Source organism: Glycine max, chromosome 11 (genome assembly GCF_000004515.6).
Source record: "Glycine max cultivar Williams 82 chromosome 11, Glycine_max_v4.0, whole genome shotgun sequence".
Classification (NCBI taxonomy): Eukaryota; Viridiplantae; Streptophyta; class Magnoliopsida; order Fabales; family Fabaceae; genus Glycine; species Glycine max.
In genome coordinates, this window is record NC_038247.2 from 38,097,560 (window position 1) to 38,111,780 (window position 14,221).

Genomic DNA, 14,221 nt, shown 5'->3' on the forward strand with positions numbered 1-14,221 from the left:
TTTCAGATTTTTTTTAAAAAGATGTGATGACAAGGTATAAATAAAAAATACATCAAGAGAATTTCATCAAAGGTATCACATGAGACAATCCAGAGAATTGACAACCACCAAGTTTGGAGCTACTATTTCTGCAAAATCTAGAAAGTATAATTTTTTAAATACCAATTTCTATCCAAAAAACAAAACTGTTAGTAGTTAATATAATATACAAATTCATCCACTTTAACTAGTTTTGGTTCCACAGATGTTGGCATCCTTGCTTTTCAGCCTTGAATTAAAAACAATGACAGCTACATCATTCCATTATGAAAGAGGTTTCAGGAAGAAACTAAAATTACATATTGTTATTATTATCAGAGCATATTGTATGATTGTATGCTTGGAGCTAATGATCACTATTCTTTATCAACATACCTGGAAAACTTTTATTAGCTTCAGTTCACCTCTGCGTTTGATCTCAAAACCTTTAAGCTCTGCAAGGGTTCCATCATCATTAAAAACGGCATATCGCTTCTTAATTAAAATTCCTTCTTCCTTGGAAGCGGGAAGGATCATTGCCTACATCAAAGAAAACAATATAAGCCATTTAAATATACTCAAACTCAGAAAAACATTTAAATCATAAAGTCAGGCTACATTTTACCTTGTACGGTCCGTCCACCTCAAATTCGATAGAGCATTCACTGCGAGTTGTATACGTTTTCCTGATTGGATCTGTGAGTGTCTGTCAGAAAATTAAAATAGAAAGAATGTAGTAATCAAAAGTAACAGCAAAGCACTAACTGCAAAACACCAAAGCAGAAGAATCTGCATCAATTGTGAATTAAATAAATCATTTACAGATAAAATTAAAAGCTGACCTGGTATTGATCATTTGAGTTATTTATTGCCACATCAACATTAAGCATAACACATGGGTATGAGATTGTAAACTTCTTCTTTGGGTCTCTGAAATCCATTAAATATGATAATCATTTATAATTTCTAGCAATAACAATTTGGAAGAAACAGGGTAAAAAGTAGGTAGGATCCAACCCAATATATTGCCTACAGTCAACAACTGAAGCTACACTAAATGCAGGAGGAATGATGCAAGAATATCCAATCCAATTATCCTAGCTTTGGTTCCTTGCGAGACTGATCTGAGTCTGAGCTTGGAACCATGTTGCTGGCAAGCTAATCTAATTACATGTACTGTTTTGTACCTCTGGTACTCACAATATATATAAATATAATTTATCTTTGCTGATAAAAAAATAAAAAAATAAATAAATAAACAATTAGGCAACCACATCAATGTCGCATTTGAAAGTCATCAATTTCCATAATTTCTTCATAATATGAACAAATTAAAAAATGATCATATTAGAATACCCAGAGTTCAAGCTGCTGTCACTAAAATAAAAACAATCAATTAAAATTTCAATACATGTAGTGTCATCATATATGAACAGAGCATACCTTGTTTTAAAAGTGAAATTTTCTGGAAAAGATCCAGGTAGTGCACACCAGATACCATCAGTGTCTAGTTCAAGTGGTTTTCCTATTTTCTCTACTAGCAAGCGAGCATTCTGAATGATTTTTGCACCAGTATATGTCACTACTCCAGCCATTTCCATGGAGTACCATCTTGCACCCCTGTAAGATAAAAATCAAATCAATGCACGGGATGACTCAGAAGAAAAAATAGCATATGTAACTAAATAAAGTCCAATGATGAAACATCAAGAAACTATAGAGATCAATATACTCACTTGCGCATGACGTATCCATAAAAGGAATTAAGTATACACTTGTGAGCAAGTTGCAATGAATCATAAAGCACAACCATATCCTGATCATGAAATAATAATTAAAATGAAATCCTGTCACAATGAATTGTGGAAGAACCATAACAAATATCATCCATACCTGTGCTTCCTGGATCTTTATAGAATTTCCACTAGCCTTGGCCTCTGACAGTTTTCCCTTCCAAACCTTATTGAGACCTTTATATTCATATCTTCTATCCCGGAAACTTCAACCAGATAGCACAAAACAGAGGCTTAGTACAACGCAAGCAATGAAAAAATGTGGAGTAGAAACTTAAAGAGTATGTCTAAAGGTTAACCTCACATTATATCCATGAGCAATATGACAAATATGGTCCACAGATTATAACATATAAGGACATACTACTTACTCTGCTTCAAACTAGATATGCAAAGGTTAACTTTATTATTCAAAATTAATCTTCAAAGATCTTCACTCACCTGCGAACAGTGTCAACATAAAATGGATTTTCACGCATGCAGATTCCTGCTTCACGAAGTTCGGTAACAGGTTTGTCAAGTACCCGTTTATATGCCTGGGGAATCCATCAAGATTTAGTATATCATAACATTATTTAAACAAGCATGGTCAATAAAACAGCCATAACCTTCTGGCAATATTTCTTTAAACGCTCTTTCAGTCTTGATTGTTGCTCTGCCTTGGGAAGGTCAAGAAAAGATTTTGATGATTTCTCAGAATAGTGAGATAAGGCTCTGTTGTTCTTCTCAGAATCATCAACAAACTCTGATTCAATCTGTGTCTTTAAAGCATAATAGTCACTGAAGAATTTCAAATGAAAGTTATAGTCAATCATCAATCATTTATTAATTTTTCAAAATTGGGCTAAACAATCTTCAGAACAGGAAACATTAAGTAAAAAGAAAATTAAACCTTTTCTTAGCCATGAATGTTTCTCCACGCCAAACCCACTCAAGTTTGCGTAGGCAAGTCTTTCCGGGACGATTAAAATCACATGCAGTGCAAACTTCCTCCGTAACAATTGACGGTGGCTGCAATTAGGAAAGAAACTTCCCTCAGGGAATTGGAGATTCATATTTATCAGAATTTCAAAATTCAGGATGACAATTCCTAGTGGGGTATAGACAAATCAAACAGAAAACAAGCATATCCTTAACTTATCTCCTGGCATTTAACTTTAAATGCTTATCCACACTAAACCTTTCCCATAAAAAGCTAAGAAACAACTCTATCAACAATCACAAGTGTAAGACCACAACAAAATCCATTCCACCAGCTGAGTATTTTCATATATGCCAGAGACTACATAAATGCCATATTCCCATTAAATATGCTTCAACTGCTTATTGCACTTATCCTTGACTTTTACTAGTCTTATTCACATTATTTTGAAAAATCATCTAAGGATAATTGGAGAACACACTAGTGATATTTAAAAACATTCATGCCAAACATATAACACAGTGCAACGTAGGAACAGAAGACTTCAAACAGATAAACAAATTATCTCATTTTTTTTTTTTGGAAGGCTGAAAATATATATTTTATCTCATTTTGTCTACATGTTTTTCTGTTTTGATATTTATATTATTCAATATAGTGGTAAAGACTTAATTTTCAATGAATAAATCTTCAATACCATGGTTAGACCCATGCAGCAAAGGAAGGTCTTACAAGTGTATTCACAAAGGCCATAATCCAAGGCTCAATTGCAATTAGGAGAAGGGGTATGGAAAGCGAGTAACATGGGAATGTGAATCTGACAAATGGGGAAAGCTTTATGTGGTGGGCATCATGTATATCTTTTTTTCTATTTCAGCATCTTATGAATGTGAGTTTGGGCATAACTCAACCCCAAAAGCTAGCTCATATGGTGAGAGTTGTCCCCCACTTATATGCTCTATATTGGTCTTATCTCTAGCCAATGTGGGAATTGGGTTTTTCCCAATACAGCTCATAGCTTGGGGCCAAAGGATTTTCTTCCTTGGCTGGGAGCATTTTGCTCTTTTATTTCTGTAAGTTGTATCTGTTTTCAATCAAAATACACCCTTCAGTTGGATAGTATTAGAGTAGTAGAGTAGAATTACTCCTTTTCTTTTTATTCAGTCTAGCATGATTAGTTATTATAGTTAACTCAACTAACCTTGGGTTAGTTGACAGTTGTATTAACAGAGATGTGTACAGCTGTCTTAGCTCTAGTACAAATATTAGAGGTGTAACTGTTTTTCAGTTGGGTTGTTAATATCAACTTCTTCATTCTCTGTTTAGTGTTTTCTCTCTGTCGTTTATAGAAAGCTTTTAGATAGTGTCTGTTTCTATCAACTTGAATATCCTGCTAAAGAGCAATAATATAAAATACAAATATCATCATACCTGAAGTCGGTTTGTTAAAATTATGTTTGGATACATAGCAGCTACATCCAGATGATAAATGAGGGGACATTCTTCACGTATTGGTGCTTCTCGTAATTTTACAAGCTGCATGCATAAGGAGAAGTATGTCTTATTGATGACAAGCATATTGTAATTTCCAGAGTTTTAGACCACAATAAACAAATGTACAAATCATAGCCATTGTGATGACATATGAGTAGCAAATACTGATCTTTATTCTTGAAAAAATAAAACCAAACAGTTAAAATATTACAGATGTAGACATGATTATTATATGCTAGTAAATACATGAAAATTTGACCAGACAAAAATCAGAATCAGTACCTTTTCCATGATTGCATTCTTTACTTCATCATAATTAGAAACAAATTCCAAATCCATCTTACCCTCCACTGTTATAGCATACTGTAGATCTCGATCAAGGTTGTTGATAAGTTGCTGGAACCATGCCATTCCATGGTTAGTGAAACATACTTACAGAAAGATATCATAATTGAGTTACTAAAATATAAACTACTAGAATTGGAACAAACAACAACTAAACATACAAAAATTGCTAAGATTGTGCATATTTTGTAATATAAAGGAATGCTAGTCACTGGTAAAGTAATTCAAGAAGATAGAAACAACAAACCTGATAGGCGGATGGCTCGAGTTTAAAACTAGATGGAATATCAGATCTGAATACACCACTTTCAAGACACTCCACATGACCACCAATGTACGTCTCACTCTCAAGAAGATGATTGTTATAAAACTTCTCTGGATCAGATTGGTGTTTGTTAGGACATATAACATTAGCCTTGTATGCCTGTAAAAGATGCAAACACAATTACAAGGGAAACCAGCGACCATGAAATGAACAAATTTAAGCAGAGAATTTCAACATGAATGAATACATGCATAAGAGCCCACCTGCACCATAAGCAACATTTCACAGAGGGTTCCACTACCTTTGCGCAAAACCTCATCTGGTGACATGGGTATAATGGTTGCAAGAGAGAAAATAAAGGGATGAACATAAGTTGTATATAAGTAATAAGTTGCCACTGCGTCAGAAACAGAATAGGAGGCCATCATCTGCAATAACAATTAATAAATAAAATGAGTAGCATGTCTCATGACCAACAAGAAGCATAACTTTTCAGATTGAAAACTCCAATGTCAAAGTAGAACATACCCTAACTCTGAAAGAATAAAACAGGGATAAAAATAATGCTCCTTAGTCCTTTCCAACATAAAACAACTTAAAGATTATACAGTTCATCAATTCTTGTTAAACAAAGGCATGATATGTCAGAACAATTTCTTAATTTAAATTGCTTTTTTGCCTTAAGTGAATCTCAGTAATCCAAATTGGGAACAATCATTAAGCTACACCAATCCCATGAACTCAGTGAGTTGGGGTACAAGGATATGCACTATAATCCCACTGTTGAGATATATATTTGCCAGAAGTAGAACCAAACAAATTAGGAAACATCTGTTTTATCCAGAAAATAAGCATCAAGTAAAAGGTCCTCTTTTAATCTAACATAGCAACGTCTATCAAAACCAATTGCACCACAATTTATTAGGCAAATAAGACCACTATTTCACTATCTTCCCTTTCAATGACTGGTGAATAGCAGTGGCAATCAAATCAATACTTAATTTGACCACAATCATGGCATGCAAGCCAACAAGAGAAAAAAGGCATTCAAATATATTCACTACTTATTCATACACTATTTTATCAATAGTCAAAAAACAAAAAAATTCACTACTTACAATGCTTCATCTCCAATACACAACATCAAACCAATTTAATAAACGATACAGATATCACTTCAAATCAATCATACCTGTGGCTTTTCCTTTGCAAAGCAAACCATGTCCTCAGGGTTCACCTCCAATGGATCATAACCCAACTTTGCTTTTGTAACAGCCTAAATAAAAACAAAGGACAAACTTGGTTAATCAGAAATTTATGAGACAATGACTTATTCCTACATTATTTATTATAACAGGCAAGGAAAGTGTTCAAGTTAATGTAAAAATAAAAGTTTTTTTATCAAATGTAACGAATATAAAATTTTGAAAATGATTTTCACAATATAATAAATAAATGAATACATGGTTAAGTGGATAACTTGTTGAACAAATATTATTTTATGACTTTATGCACACAGCACTCCTCCAGGACCAAACTGTTTACAATTCTATCCTGATAATTCAGTGTCACACTGAAAAAGAAATAAATGCATGTCCATCTGAATAAGGTAAAATCATGTCCTACTAAGAAAAATATAGCATGACACTTCATCGCTTGCTCCAAAAGTTGACTGGGCCCATGTAAGCATTGCCCATATAAATGGATAAATTTTTACACAATGAGGAGGTGATATACAGGATCAAAGGATGAGATTGACCCATTGTGAAGCATTTTAATTAGGAAGAGGAATATAATTAGGGAGAAAGCATCCAGGGTAAGTTGGAAGAACGCACATAAATCCTTTTAGCAATGCCAAAAACAACAAAAGGAAAAGAAAATACAAGCTCATCTATCAAAACAAACCCCTCCAATCCTCTGAATATTTGGCATGAAGTTTCAATTATATGTTATAAGCAGAAAGAAGCCATAAAAATTATTTTAACTAATCATAACACTGGAATAACAACACAACCTATAGAATACTAGCACTTCACTCCATTGGAATCAGAGCTTATTAGCCTCAAACTATATTGTCCACTGAGCTGGAAAAAAGCCAAAAACAGTGCACCACAATTGGGATTTTCATTCCTTGCACTTACCAATCCTTTAAAGTTATTAAAACTGAGTTTAACTTTTTTAACTGGGTGAATGGGCATGAATTTAACTGGTTACTCTCTCTAGAAGGTTGTTCCCAATTCACCAATAGCAAATACATCAACTTTTATAGCTGATTTACTGCAAGCAGAGGAAAAGGAAAACAATGTACACTGAAATTGAAGTTTTTCACAAAGGAGTTAAAACCACTAGACTGTTTTCCTTTTTTCTATATTGTATAGTTTTTTTTTGGAAGGCAAAAGAAATATATATTATTAATAATAGAAAAACTAGTACCAGTGGTACTAGAGATAGATACAAAGCACCAGAGTGCTGCCCTCCAAAAAACCCATCCTAAACCATGAGATTAAGGAAACCCAACAAATCTATCCAAAGAACTTCGAAATATTGGAAGACCAGTGGGTGAAGCTAGTATTGAAATCTTTATCTTTAGCCTTGAACCAGGACCAAAGAAGGTAAATGGCATGATCCATGACTTTATAGGGGTTGAATGGGCTTCCTTGGAAAATCAGATTGTTTCTATGGTGCCAAATAGAACTATTCAAGGCAATCCACCAACCACCCCTAATATCCTGATTTACAGGATCCCCAAAGCCTTCACAGAATTGAGTAAAGTGGCACTTTGGATGACTTTACAGTATAGTTATTTTCCAAATCCTTTACCAGATGCCTAGGGCTGGAAATAAAATAAGCTAGTTTAGTTTTTATCAATATATGTCAATATAAGCTAGTTTAGTCTACTAACCCTACTTCATCTGCTTCAGAGTCTCTGTCTATACCCAACTCTATCCCAGTCAATACCCACCCTATGCAAACAAGGTCTAAATATGGTATTCACAACCCTAGACTTCACCCTTCACTTTTTCTCACTCATTCTGAGCCTAAAACTGTGAAACAAGCTCTAGCAAACAAAGATTGGCTCATTGCTATGCAACAGGAGTATGATGCCTTACTGAAAAATCATACTTGGGACTTAGTATCTTTACCTCCTAACAGACAGGCCATTGGCTGTAAATGGGTTTACAGGTTGAAGGAAAATGTTGATGGATCAATTAATAGGTTCAAAGCAAGATTGGTAGCTAAGGGGTTTCATCAAGTTCATGGTTTTGATTTTCATGAAACTTTCTCTCCTGCGATCAAGTCTGTTACTATTCGAATTATTCTTACTCTTGCCCTGTCCTATGGGTGAAAACTATTCCAACTTGATGTGAATAATGCCTTTTTAAATGGTACTCTTGAAGAAACTGTTTTTATGATACAACCTCCTGGTTTTGAAGTTGCAGACAAGTCACTGGTCTGCAGGCTAAATAAAGCTATCTATGGGTTAAAACAGGCTCCAAGGCAATGGTTTGACAGACTCAAGTCCACTCTATTACAGTTTGGGTTTGTTGGCAGCAAAAGTGATTATTCCTTATTTATCTATCGGCATCAAGTGGATGTTGTTTATCTGCTGGTATATGAGGATGATATAATTCTCACAGGTAGCTCAACCACTCTGATTCAGCAGCTCACAAACAGATTGAATACTGTTTTTTCTCTCAAACAGCTCAGTCATCTGGATTATTTCTTGGGTTTGGAAATCAAATATTTGTCCAACAGTGCTATCTTAATGACCCAAAGTAAATACATTCGTGATTTGCTTCACAAAACTCACATGGCTAAAGCTCATTCAATCTCTTCTCCCATGGTTTCTAACTGCAAGTTGTCTAAACATGGTGCTGATGTTTTTCATGATCCTTCTCTCTATAGGTCTGTAGTTGGTGCATTACAATATGTTACTCTCACTAGACCTGAAATTAGTTTTGTTGTCAATAAGGTTTGCCAATTTATGCCTGCTCCTTTGGATTCTCACTAGGCAGTGGTGAAAAGGATTCTATGATATCTTAAAGGTACTCTGTTTCATGGTCTGCTCCTGCAGCCTGCTTCTACTAAAAATCCCTTGGCCATTCGAGCATTCTGTGATGCTGATTGGGCATCTGACATGGATGACAGGTGCTCCACCTCAAGGACTGCCATTTTTCTTGGTCCAAACTTAGTCTCTTGGTGGTCTCGCAAACAAAAGGTTACCGTCAAATCTAGTACTGAAGCTGAATATCGCAGCATTGCTCAAACTTCCACTGAATTGACTTGGATTTATACCCTGCTGACAAGAGTTACAAGTTTCTTTCACTACTCCAGTAATATTTTGGGATAATCAGATCGCAACATTGCTCAAACTTCCACTGAATTGACTTGGATTTATACCCTACTGACAGAGTTACAAGTTTCTTTCGCTACTCCAGTAATATTTTGTGATAATCAAAGTGTTGTTTCTATTGCTCACAATCAAGTTTTTCATAGTCAAACAAAACACATGGAGATTGATGTGTTTTTTTGTCAGAGAGAAGATTTTGGCCAAGCAGCTCTCAATTGTTCATATCCCAGCTCTGGATCAGTGGGCTGATATTCTAACTAAACCCTTGTCTACATCAAGATTTGAGGCTCTGAGAGGCAAACTCAATGTGAAGAGTGTTTCCAATGAAAACTCTCCCCCTTGAGTTTGAGGGGGGGTATCAGTATATGTCAATGCATAACTGTGAAAACAGTTTTGTATTTTGTTTGTAAGGGCTGTTAGCTTTTGCTAACAACACCCATTTCGTGGTAGTTACTAATTCAGGGAGTACAAGGGCTTTTCTAACTACACCTCAATAGGATCAGTTAGTTAGCTTTCTGTTAAAGTTAGTTAGCTTTCTGTTAGAGTTAGTCGGCTTTCTATTATAGTTAGTTTTGTTGTATTTTCTGTTAGAGTTAGTTATAGTTAGTTTTGTTGCATAGAGGTTTATAAATACCTCGATTGTAACTATCTCTAACTAGTTTTTCAGATCAATAAAAATCAGCTTTGTTCTTTTCTTTTTTCTCTGTTATCTCTCTACTTTCCTCTCAGTTTATCAAAAAGTTTTAATGTATAATAATTCTACAGTCTCAATGCTAGCAGTTCTGAAATCCATAAAAAAATTATTAGCACATTCCAAGTTCCAGGTTCCTATCTTTCATTAAGGCTTCTTTCCTTTATAAAGAAAAAGACAGTAGTTAGAATGTGCTTTTTGTTGGCAAGAGAGAAAATACTCTTCTTTGCTTCCAGTTCAACTTTAAGCATTTACTGAGCTCCCTGTTTTCTGCATTAAATTTCATTTGGGAATGTCCAAAATGGAATTTGGCTTAACAATTAACATCTTACATAAAGTCTGCTATGCCATTAGCATTGCTCATAAATCTAATAAAATGTATCAAATACAATGAATCTAATAAAATTTTCTACAGCATCTTATGATTCTTATCAATACTTGGATACTTCTCCATATATGAGCTTTCGGAACTATGGTGTCAGTTTTACTTTTAAATTCAATCTGTCAATTTTGTTACTTTCTTTATTTTTATTTTTATTTTTTTTTTGTTACTTTCTTTGTAAAACAAAAAAACAGACAGTTGGAACTTATCCATCCCTTTACTATACATGGTTTTTGTCCACTATTTCAATGAAATTCATTGGTCAACCAAAGAAAATAAAATGAAAAACATATATAGAAAAAATGTATATATATTATGAGCTTGAAAAAGTAACATTGATCTTAGAATGTGGATTTGGGCCTAACTCGAACCCAAAAGATAGCTCATAAGGTGAGGGTTGTCCTCAATTTATATATTCTATCATGAAATTATCCCTTGCCGATGTGGGACGTGGTTTTTTCCAATACACCCCCGCACACCCAGCACTTTTAGGCGTGGTGCATGAATAATATGGTGGGTGACCCTTTAATGATCTAGAATAGACTATGTACCATCTTAGATTTCAATTTAAAACCAATTGGCATTAAGTGAAGTTACCCAACAGATATATAAACTGCACCCCGAGAACTAAGGCAGACAATGTGGGACTTCCTAACACCCCCTCCACAAAGGTTTGCCAAAACATGCGAGCCTAGCAAAATAGGCAAGAACCAAGATGGGCTATAGGCTCTAATACTGTGTTAGATTTCAACTTAAAAACATCTGACATTAGAGCTAGGTTATTCTTAAGAGAAGAATAATACTGTCCCCGGTGGACCTTTCTACTCACTGCCCGTCTTCCAGCAACCCTATCCACCGCACTTCCCTCTTGTCATTCTGCACCAATGACCTTTCTGAAGATCAGCACATCATCCACGCGCAACCAACTCAAAAAACAGTCATAGTGTCTTGGCGCATGAAGTTCACGCACACAACGTGTGACGCATCTCCAGCTAGTGCCACACTGACTTCTCTCCCTCCATCTCAAGGCATCCCTGGTGGATCTTTTTGCTTTTTTCGCAAGTGAACAATACCTGTTGCCATTGTCGAAGACCGCAATGCCGTCAATGCACGCAGCCAACTAAAAACACCGTTGCACACGGCCCCACGCAGGGCCCTGGTGTGTGAAGTTCATGCACACGATGCATGGCACATCTCCAACGAGCGTCACGCTAGTCTCCATCGTCACTGCGGGCCTTCTTTTCTATCTGGTTGACCACGTTTGTAACAAGTTTGGGGCATATCACACATATGCTCCAACTTGAGGGAGAGTGAGATTATGTTTTGATATTATTCCTAATATTGTATTTATTATTAGAATATTCTATTTCCTATTAATCAATAATCGAATGATCTTGTAATCAATATTGATTCAATTTTCCATATTATAAACAGAATGAGGTGTGGTCTACATTGACACACATCATTACACAATAAAACATTGTTATAGTTGAAACAATAGGAGCGAAAGAATCCTTATTTGACTGCCTTAGAGACTTAGAGCAAGGTTAGCCGTAAGCAAGTCCGACGCCCCACATGAATATAAATAAAATATGAATTTTTCTTTTGAATGCGTATTATATATATATATATATATATATATATATATATATGAGGAGAGCTCAATTTACACGAAGAGTAACATTCATTTTCTTGGAATCTAACGGATAATATTAGTGACTTATCACAACCATTAGATTCTAAGAAAATGAATGGTGAGGATGGGGTTTAAGTTGATCCCTCCTCTACATATATATATATATCATGACAGAAAAAACTTGTCATAAAGAGTTAGTCAGAAACAATTAATAGAATAACACTCATAATTAATAAAATAAATTAAGCAAAATAGATGATAACTAAAGTCCAAACTTTGTACCTTCAGGCCTTGGCTGCCCTGAGGGAGATAACTATCACGTTTAACCCAAGCAAAACAATCTAAATGGCAAGCATATCTAGCACGACATTCCCCTTGATTCGTATCGCATTTGAATCCCAATTCCTGGAAGATTAAATAACAAGCATGAAAATCATTAATAGAAGGAAAAAAGAATAACAAAATCAATTTAAAAGGAAAAACTAATAGGATTCACTACTTTGGAATAAGGATAAAACAGAAACTGAGAATAAACAGACATGATTTGTCCCAAAACTTCTATGCGAAAAATGACTTAAAGAACTATTGTATAACATAGTCGAATTCAAGCTCAAATACTAAGGGAACAGTTCTCAGTTCTCACACTACAGGTTCATAAGCCTTTTATAAAAATAAAAATAAAAGTATATATATCACCATAAAGAAATGAAGAATTGAGCCAACATGCTAGCTAGTACATTTATTTGTTTACCATTTAATAGAAGTCAATTGCCAAAAACCAAAAAGTTGACAACATACATCACTCATTTTGAACCCATGATGGGTTGCCCTTCGTTCCAGGAATGGCCAATCAAAGAAATCGCCGTTATATGTCACATAGATACCAGGTTTCACATCTTGCATATGAGAAAACCATAATCTAAGAAGCTCAATCTGGGAAAAAAGAATAACAAACCTCAACAAATTAGAATCATCATTTAAAAATAAAAAAAATAAAAAACTTAGTGGAACCAAGTTTCAACAAGGAAATAAGATAACATATACAATATACCGTGTTTATGGATTCACATATATCATTACCTCATTTTGAACATTTGTCACCTTAAAACACCCTTCAAACTCTGGTTTTGGAGTGTACTCTATATCCTCTATATCATCCCCGACACACTAAAAACAAAGCAACACAAATATTTAAAGTCATCAGCCCATGACAATGACAAATGCCTTACATTACATTTGCTCAAGGTACAATTTCAGGATCAGTCAACAATCACATTTGATGAATGAGTTAAATAATGTATTATATTCCACTTTGCATAATTTGAAATTGAAAAGGACTTTGTAATCTCTAGTTGTATATCTAAATTTCAGAATCAAGTCCCAACAATATATTCAGTACTCCAATGCAAATTAATTAACCTTGTGCACCCTAAAATAGGCTAAGGAAATGAATCTTTTATGAAAAGAAAGACAAATCAGAAGATATTGATCATGAGAATACTGATGATAAGAGGCTTTTGATGAGATGTGTTTGCTGGTTTCCTTTGTATAAATAAGTAAATAACAGTCAGATTGATAGAGAGATAGCATGAACACTAATATATGACACTTACCTCTCTATTTATGATTAAATACCCTTGACCATCTACCATGTATGAAATCATCATAATTAAATCATAGTCAGCATCAGGAAATTTTAATGGAAGTTTTGTGGTCTCAATGTCAAATGCACAAATACGAACTTCAGCACGCTGCAGAAGATCTGTCTTCTTCTCAAGTGTAACCCCATTATTAGTGGGCACTCCAACATCATACCACTGGCCACACCGTATATCTAGGTCACACGTGATTGCAAGTGTCATGATAAATATAGACAATAGCACAGCATCATAAAATAGGATAACTCAATAAATATTATATATTAAAAAGAAAATTATAAATATCAAAAGGTACCATTGTCAATGGCAAAGCGAACATGATAAGGAACATCATATTCACGAAGATCGGTTATGCAATCTAGAAAATCCTGAGGTCTTTGTTCTCTGCTAAGCAACAAGCAAGCTAGGATCAGATCAGGTAAAAAGAAAAGTTTAAAAAAAAAAAAAAACTTCGTACCCCATTGCCCAGAGGCTCTTCGCTATGCAAAGGTATGGGGGAGGGATATTGTATCCAGCCTTACCCTTGCATATGCAAAGAGGCTATTTCCGGATTCGAACCCATGACCAACAAGTCACCAAGGCACAACTTTACCGCTGCACCAGAGCTCGCCCTCAGGTAAAAAGAAAAGTTTATTTAACTAAAATTATCCGAGATAAAAAAAAAAT

General features: G+C 34.8%; 1 protein-coding gene across 1 annotated transcript in view; it reads right to left on the reverse strand.

The window, feature by feature from the left end:
• The window catches only part of LOC100778115 (DNA polymerase epsilon catalytic subunit A-like), a 31,031-nt gene that overhangs the window by 14,576 nt on the left and 2,234 nt on the right, over positions 1–14,221 (reverse strand). Inside the window, 19 exon segments of the mRNA XM_014764248.3 lie at positions 415–558; positions 644–724; positions 861–948; positions 1,462–1,638; positions 1,755–1,834; positions 1,912–2,017; positions 2,253–2,347; positions 2,420–2,591; positions 2,704–2,822; positions 4,165–4,269; positions 4,510–4,623; positions 4,820–4,996; positions 5,101–5,265; positions 6,030–6,113; positions 12,180–12,302; positions 12,696–12,830; positions 12,978–13,064; positions 13,511–13,731; positions 13,851–13,939. Of these exon segments, the coding sequence (XP_014619734.1) occupies positions 415–558; positions 644–724; positions 861–948; positions 1,462–1,638; positions 1,755–1,834; positions 1,912–2,017; positions 2,253–2,347; positions 2,420–2,591; positions 2,704–2,822; positions 4,165–4,269; positions 4,510–4,623; positions 4,820–4,996; positions 5,101–5,265; positions 6,030–6,113; positions 12,180–12,302; positions 12,696–12,830; positions 12,978–13,064; positions 13,511–13,731; positions 13,851–13,939 (2,362 nt within the window).